At 38.8% G+C, this 7,521-nt stretch overlaps 1 protein-coding gene across 2 annotated transcripts; it reads left to right on the forward strand.

Annotated features, from left to right (window-relative positions):
* The first annotated feature begins 885 nt into the window (after window positions 1-885).
* On the forward strand, window positions 886-7,521 carry LOC131023833 (LEAF RUST 10 DISEASE-RESISTANCE LOCUS RECEPTOR-LIKE PROTEIN KINASE-like 1.4). 2 transcript variants are annotated; one of them, XM_057953444.1, is made up of 4 exons: window positions 886-1,740; window positions 5,899-5,925; window positions 6,020-6,355; window positions 6,437-7,521. In XM_057953444.1, exons 1-4 carry the CDS (start codon window positions 990-992, stop codon window positions 7,330-7,332), a joined length of 2,010 nt encoding a protein of 669 aa, XP_057809427.1. In that variant the 5' UTR covers window positions 886-989; the 3' UTR covers window positions 7,333-7,521. The 2 variants fall into 2 exon arrangements, with proteins under 2 accessions (XP_057809427.1, XP_057809426.1); XM_057953443.1 differs by lacking the exon at window positions 886-1,740 and adding an exon at window positions 2,059-5,068.

Here is a 7,521-nt window from a genome sequence, read left to right on the forward strand (position 1 = left end):
TCATAAAATGGCCCGCTATACAAAATTCAATGACGGAAAAATGACTTATCTCGCCGAATGAAATATTTTGGGGATTGTCATTGTTGGAAAATCATATTAGGAACCACCATTTTCGGAAAACGCTAAAAGTTCGGAGTTTTTTTTGTTATTTTTTCGTCATCAGATTTTGCATAGTGGGACATTTTATGGAAAAATTGAAAGTTCGAAATTTTTTAGAAAAAAATGAAGGTTCAGGATATTTTCTGAAAAAACTCTAAAACTTTGGAATATGAATCACTATTAACCTTAAAATTAATATAGCAAAATAAGAAGAAAAAAAGAAAAAGAAAAAAAAAAAGAAGTAAATGCGTGTTTAACGTTAAGGAGTGATAATATTTTCCAAAAAAAAGCATTAAAGATAGAAGAGAAACTTATTTATTTGAAATCTACTTCTTATGATTTTTACTCTAAATTAAATATTTAGTCATGATCTTTAGTTTAAAATATATATTGAATAATTTTTTCATGAATCAAATTTAATCATTTTTAAAAGAATCAAAATAGAGAAAAGAGTGATAAATATGTTGGAGAAAAGATAGGATAAACAAAATACGGTCGAAATATAATCGTTATTCCACGTCCAAGTATTAGTATTATTTATTTCCTTAAATAAATATGTCAACTACTTTTTGAAATTATGTCAACTATCTATTGAAATTATCAACATAATTTCATTAATTTGTAAAAGCAAGAAGCATAATGTCAATATATAGGAAAGATTTTAATAATGTAGCAAAACTATGTATTTACCCACTCCATAGATTGTACAATGAAATAGACATATCCATAGAAAGTTTCAAAGTCCAACAATTATTTTACCCTACATCCCTTTCCATGAGTATCATGTACCAACCTCCCCCATTTAAAAAATTTCTTCCTCAAGATTCCCTCCAACCACTGCCTAATTAGAGTCGCAAACCCCATCGTCGCCCCCCACGCCTCCCCTCCAAATGATCTCCTGGCTTTCCTTCCTCCTCATCCTCAAATTCTCCATCGGATCGAGCGACTCCGGCAGCGAATTGTACCGGAAATGCAGCAACACCTTCAGCTGCGGCGGCAACATCACCGGAATCGGTTACCCCTTCCGGGGAGCCGGCGATCCGGAGTACTGCGGCCATCGCAGTTTAGTCCTGAGCTGCGACGAGCGGCGCAATGTGACCAACATCGACATCATGGATCTGAGATATCGCGTGCTGGAAATGGACGGTAGCTCGCAGACGATGAGGATCGCGAGGGAGGACACGATGAGCAGCGCCTGCCCCTCGGTCATGGCGAACACCACTCTCGATTACTCCGTCTTCGACTACGCCTCCTCGTGTATGAACTACACGTTTCTCTACGGCTGCCCTTTCAACCCTGGCTTTCTGATGCATGTCCCCTGCGGTGGAGATGCTGGCGGCGCCTATGTTCTGCCTGGGGCGGCTGTGGGGCCAAAGGATTGCGATGCTAGCGTCATAGTTTCGGGGGCTTTAGTGGCGATCAATGAGCCTCTCGGCACGCCGGAATTGGGGGAAGCTCTGAAACATGGTTTTCAGATCAGATGGAAGATGGAGAGCAAGAGTTGCAGCGATTGTACGGCGTCACAAGGCCGGTGCGGCTACGATTTGACGACCAACAAGACAGTTTGTTATTGCCGTGATCCGCCCTATGTATCTGATGCTTGCACCGTCACTGATTATAGATCGCCGCCTAAATCCAAGGGTATGTACTCTCTACCTATCTTTCCTGAAATAATTCTTTTTATTATATTCCCTCGTCTCAGCTCAAATGTCTAGTTTATTTTTTTATTTTTAGTACGCATGTGATTTAAATATAAAGTGAATTATTTCTAATAAAGTTAAAAAGAAGATATATATCCCCTTTTAGAGATACTTATGTCAAATTAAATAAGAGAGAAAATATAAAGAGTAGCTTTTTTTGTGGCATATTACCTAACTTATTAGGTAATTGTTATTTGTTGAGTGTTCTAAAATGAAATAGGACATTTTAAATGGGATCAGTCCAAATAAAAAAGTAAGAGATTTGGAGTGAGACGGTATTGATGGAAGGACTTGTTTTGATTAGTGTTGACCAAGTCTAGCTTCTACCTTAAAAAATGCAAGTTATAGAAAGGGAGAGGAAGTAGATATCTTTTGTTGTCATGTAACTTAAACACTAGATTAACACTCAAGATATATATCAAAAAGGCCCCACCAACTACGCCCACCACCTAATTACGTATACAAGAAGAAGATTTACATATATTATACATGTACATAGATATATTTAATATAGAAGCACCTTAAATTGTATAGGAGTGAAAGGTGATCGCCCAGATAGCTTAAGAAGGAATCGGCCCTAGTTTAGTACCACTTATTATAACTTGACTCTTCCATGTTGTGTGCTTCTAGTGTGTACCATTTTACTTGGTGAAAGATCTACGTCCACGGGTGAAAGTGTATGTATTATTGATGATTGATTGCTCCAAAAGAGAACGAGATACAAAAGAAGAATTACATGCACTACAACAACAAACTTTGAATCTACAACTATTCTCCATATTCTTCTTGCTCCCAAATCTCTCTATCTCACTATTCAACTGAATACAGATTTTATATCTCTCTTAACTAGTTGAACTGTAATCTCATCCGTCGATCCAACGTGAACGATTGAGATCTTAATCACAAATGCAAACTTACTTAATTGCCATTCAATCCCTCCATGTTTCTGAATTAGCAATTAAGTCCTTAAAGTTTCTTGTGTAAATAGTTGATGCATAGATGTGAAGACACATATGCAACAAGAAGTGATTAAGGAACTTCTAACACTTGAATAGAAAATTTAATTATACTATAATAACTTGTGATTTTGTTCGTAGAACGTACTTTTCTTAATTTTGAGAAATAATGACGGAGTGTTGTCTTGATTAATTAGTGTTAGGCGGCTAACTTTGTGTTACGGTGATAGTTACTATGCCATTGCCTCTTTATGACCTTTTTTTTCATTTTTTTTTATTTGGGGGGTGAAGAGATTGGAATTAGCACCCAAGTTTCTCACCCTCAGAAGAACACATGGAATCATCTGTCACACTATTTTGTGTATACCACTCTTAATTTATCTATTTTATAATTATTTTTATAAAAATAAAAATTATTATTATATTATGAACTCTAATTAATATTTATAACTAAAAATTAAAATTTTTAAAAATTATAACTTTGAATTAATGAACCTAAATAATTAATTATTAATTCAAATAAATATAAAAAATAATTATAAATCCTAATTGGATGAGTGAACCCTTATTAATTATCTTTTTATAATATTAAAGCATAATAAATTAAAATTGAAAAAAATATAATTAAAAATTATAATAAATTAAGAGTGGTACATAGTGGTACACACAAAATAGTGGGACAGAGGATCCCATGTGCTGAAGAGAGGAATACCGTTAAGCTACAAGGCTTATGAATTTTTTTTTCTAATTAACTGAAATTATATATAAAATCTGTATGTATTTAGCCTGATACCACAGTTCAATGAAAAGTATTAGTTGTCTATTGAAGTTAACAAAAAATCAATAAAAAATTTAGTATAAGAAAATAATAGAAGAACGAGTTTTTTCTTTATTTTTTTCAGTCTTAAATTATTCAAATTAATTCTAAATTGATACTAGCTTTTATTGATACAAAAACCTAAGAATCTTGGACCCCAAATCCAGAAAACTGATACGGAGCTCGAATTCCCGGATCCGTTTCATTCTCTTGGCAATCAAGTTCTTAACAAAGCTGACTTCAATTTGGGCCAACCACGAAATAGCCCCAACCATCAAATATTAATCTCACTATCTATGTCAGCAAAATGAGTCAAAGAACACACCATCAATTATGGATTTGCTTTGATGGTTATTTGACTTTTACGATCCTCCATGTTCCAAATTAATTTAATTAATCCGCAACATCTATTATTAGCTACAAATAGAACCCCACACAACCATATATATATATATGCAACAAAACACAATCTGTAGAAACATAAGTAAAAAAGGCAGCTATGTTGAAAATTATTGATAAAAATTGCGAATCATTGATCTCTAACAATAATAGATTCTCCCAGCTTCGGAAAACGATATTCAAATTAGGTGAGTCAACAAAAGGCGGCTAAGCTCCCATTCAACGTTCAAATATCTCCAACCTTCCACCTTCACACCATGCCTAAATTCGCCGCCTCCATCTCCCTCGCTCTTCCGCAATGCCCCTCCTCCTCATTCTCGCCGCCGCCCTCTTCGCGGCGGCGCATTGCCAGTCCGACACCTACGCCAACTGTGACCGCACCTTCTCATGCGGCTCCATCACCAACATAACATTCCCTTTCCACGGCGGCGACCGCCCCCCCTACTGCGGCCTCCCCGACTTCGCCCTGGCCTGCCGCGACGGCAACACCACCGAGCTGGCTCACACCTCAGCCGCCTACCGCGTCCTCCGACTCAATCAGACTGAGAAGTCACTCGTTCTCGCCCACTCCGATCTCTACAGCAATACATGCCCTTCCGACTTTCGCAACATTACCCTAGGTTCCCCTTATTTCTACTATAATCTCACCCAAAACGAAGAACTCACTATGTTCTACGGCTGCAACACCTCCCGCTTAAGTTCGGCGGGGAACAATGCGTCGGAATTGAGTATCACGAGGGACAATCGCATCAGATGCAATTCCACTGATTTGAATTACACGGGCGCATTTTATTGGATCGGCCCGGTTCCCAGCGACCCTATTTTGAGCATCATATCCTGTAACATTAGTGTAAGAATGCCGATGCTGAGGGCCGCCGGCGATCTGCTGACGAACTCCACGATTAATCTTGGAGAGGCGTTGATGGAAGGTTTCGACGTGAGTTATAGCGTGCAGGATGAGAGCTTGTGCTCTGAGTGCAACAGAATGAGCGGGCAATGCGGGTTTAGTGCTGAGACCGATAAACTCATTTGCATTTGCGGCGATAAGCTTTGTCCTTTTGCTTTGACGCCTCCACCGGCACCTACTCCTTCTGACGGTAATTGGGTTTCTATTATCTCCCTGTTTGTTGGTTATTGATTGGAATGTTTGGTGCTTTAGGAAGTAAGATGATATCATTGATTGCTCATGTTCATGCTGGTTGATGCAGAGAACGTCATGATGGAATTGTTTGAACATATAGACCCCAAAGTTTTTTTAGACATGTAACTTTGACTGTTTTGCAAATGGAGAACAAATTTTTTTGGGCTTCCAATTGTAGGAAAAATTCGACAATCGGGCTCAATTTGTCCTACTTATTCCGAATTTTTTAAAATTTGTCATGCAATTCAAAGATCGAAAAAATTTGCCCTACATTTGCAAAACGACCAAAGTACGGGTCTAAAAAAACTTTGGGCTCGAATATATATATCATATCGTAGATAAGGCCATAATGTTATGGTTGTTGTTTGATCGTTAATGAGTCATTGTGAATGGCAGGTTTTTGTTAGTAGATCCCTAGTCGCAGAGTGGGGATGAGTATATAGTGTGTTCGAATGGCTCATACTTTTCTTCAAGGATGCCACTTTCATAAATTCCTTTGTCTCTATTTGTTTTATGCTTCCTTGAATGGTTGCTACATTGATCATGGTGTGTGTGTGTGTGGTTTTATTCCTCAGGTACCTGATGCACTGAACTTTTTCGACCTTCAGAAGATTGTTTTGCTTGCAGCAATGCCAGTTTTGAAAATTCATTTTTTATGTATGACTGTAAAATAGATTATGCACTTGTTGGTTACGCTATTTAAATTGTTGGTTGTTGTATGACTACTAGTTCAGATTCATAAAATGTTATACAAACTCTTATTTAGTGATTTCTTGGCTGCTGCAGGAAGCAGAAATACAGAAAGGAGTATAGGTACGATGCCATCCCAAGTGTAAAAGTGATGTTATTTCACCCGAAATGTTTAAACTGAAATTTTTGGATATGTTTGCGTGATGGGCATATGCAGGTCTTTTCATAGCTGGTGCGATTCTTACTGGTGTTGGCCTGGGATGGTTGGTTTTCCATTGTAGACAAAAGAGGAAGCAGAGGCTTGCATTGATGTCCTCCCAAATCACAAGCAAGGAAATTACTTCTTCTCCTTCCACGAAAGGCCTCCTTTCCCCGCCATCGAGTAATTACACCAAAAGCATTCTATCATATCCATCTACCAAGTCGGACTTTGGTAGGCGAAGTTCGGATTTTGGGGTGCAGGTCTTCAACTGTACCGAGCTTGAAGAAGCCACTAACAAATTTGATCCTTCTAGAGAACTTGGAGATGGTGGATTTGGTACTGTATATTATGGTTCGTATCCCGCCCTTCCATCATCCTCATGATAATATTGAGTACAAGAGCTGAAAATGTGAGTTTTAATTTTTGAAACAGGGGTGCTTTCTGATGGTCGTGTAGTTGCAGTTAAGCGCTTATACGAGAACAATTTCAAGCGCGCAGAGCAGTTCATCAATGAAGTCGAGATTCTGACTCGGTTAAGGCATCAATACCTTGTGAAACTCTATGGATGCACCTCTAGGAGAAGCCAAGAACTACTGCTTGTGTATGAATATGTAGCAAATGGGACAGTGGCAGATCATCTGCATGGAAAACGTGCGAAATCGGGGTTGCTATCTTGGCCTATTAGGTTGCAAATCGCCGTGGAAACTGCTGATGCACTTGCTTATCTACATAGATCAGATATCATACATCGGGATGTCAAAACCAACAACATTCTTCTGGACAATGATTTCCATGTCAAAGTTGCTGATTTTGGGTTGTCAAGGTTGTTCCCCAACGACGTCACTCATGTGTCGACTGCTCCACAAGGGACTCCCGGCTATGTCGACCCTGAGTACTACCAGTGCTATCAACTCACAGAAAAGAGCGACGTGTACAGCTTCGGGGTTGTGCTAATCGAGCTTATATCATCGCTGCAGGCAGTAGATACCAACAGGCACCGCCACGACATCAATTTGTCGAACATGGCTGTCAACAAGATTCAAAACCGGACATTGCACGAGCTGGTTGATTCAAGTGTTGGATTCCACACGAATAGTTCGGTGAGGAGGATGGTTACGTTGGTTGCAGAGTTGGCTTTCAGATGTCTGCAGCAGGAGAAGGACATGAGACCTTCGATGCAAGAAGTGCTGGATGTTTTGAAAGGGATACAGAATGAAGATTCGAATGCTCTTGCGGTAGAAATTGTGGACCTCTCCATGGCCATGGGTGATGATGCTGGTCTACTCAAGGGTAGCACCACACCCAGGTCACAAGATTCACTTCCTTGATTACTACTAATTTTTGTGGATGCACAGGCACTTGAAATTGAATATGTACTTGAATCTTGATTTGGAAGATTCCCGGGTATGTAAAACATCTCAAGGATCTTGAAAGTGAGCAGTTTATAAACATGTTAATTGTGTATTATGTTGGAGTAAATTGCCTTGCAGTATCCATTGTGTATTTGTTGGAATTCA

Source organism: Salvia miltiorrhiza, chromosome 4 (genome assembly GCF_028751815.1).
Source record: "Salvia miltiorrhiza cultivar Shanhuang (shh) chromosome 4, IMPLAD_Smil_shh, whole genome shotgun sequence".
Taxonomy (NCBI): Eukaryota; Viridiplantae; Streptophyta; class Magnoliopsida; order Lamiales; family Lamiaceae; genus Salvia; species Salvia miltiorrhiza.

Bases quoted from the DNA above. Each gene is read 5' to 3' on its own strand.
- LOC131023833 (XM_057953443.1), top strand. From the start codon at position 4,270: ATGCCCCTCCTCCTCATTCTCGCCGCCGCCCTCTTCGCGGCGGCGCAT. The intron at 5,069-5,898 runs GTAATTGGGTTT...TGGCTGCTGCAG, and splicing joins GGCACCTACTCCTTCTGACG to GAAGCAGAAATACAGAAAGG. The intron at 6,356-6,436 runs GTTCGTATCCCG...TTTTTGAAACAG, and splicing joins ATTTGGTACTGTATATTATG to GGGTGCTTTCTGATGGTCGT.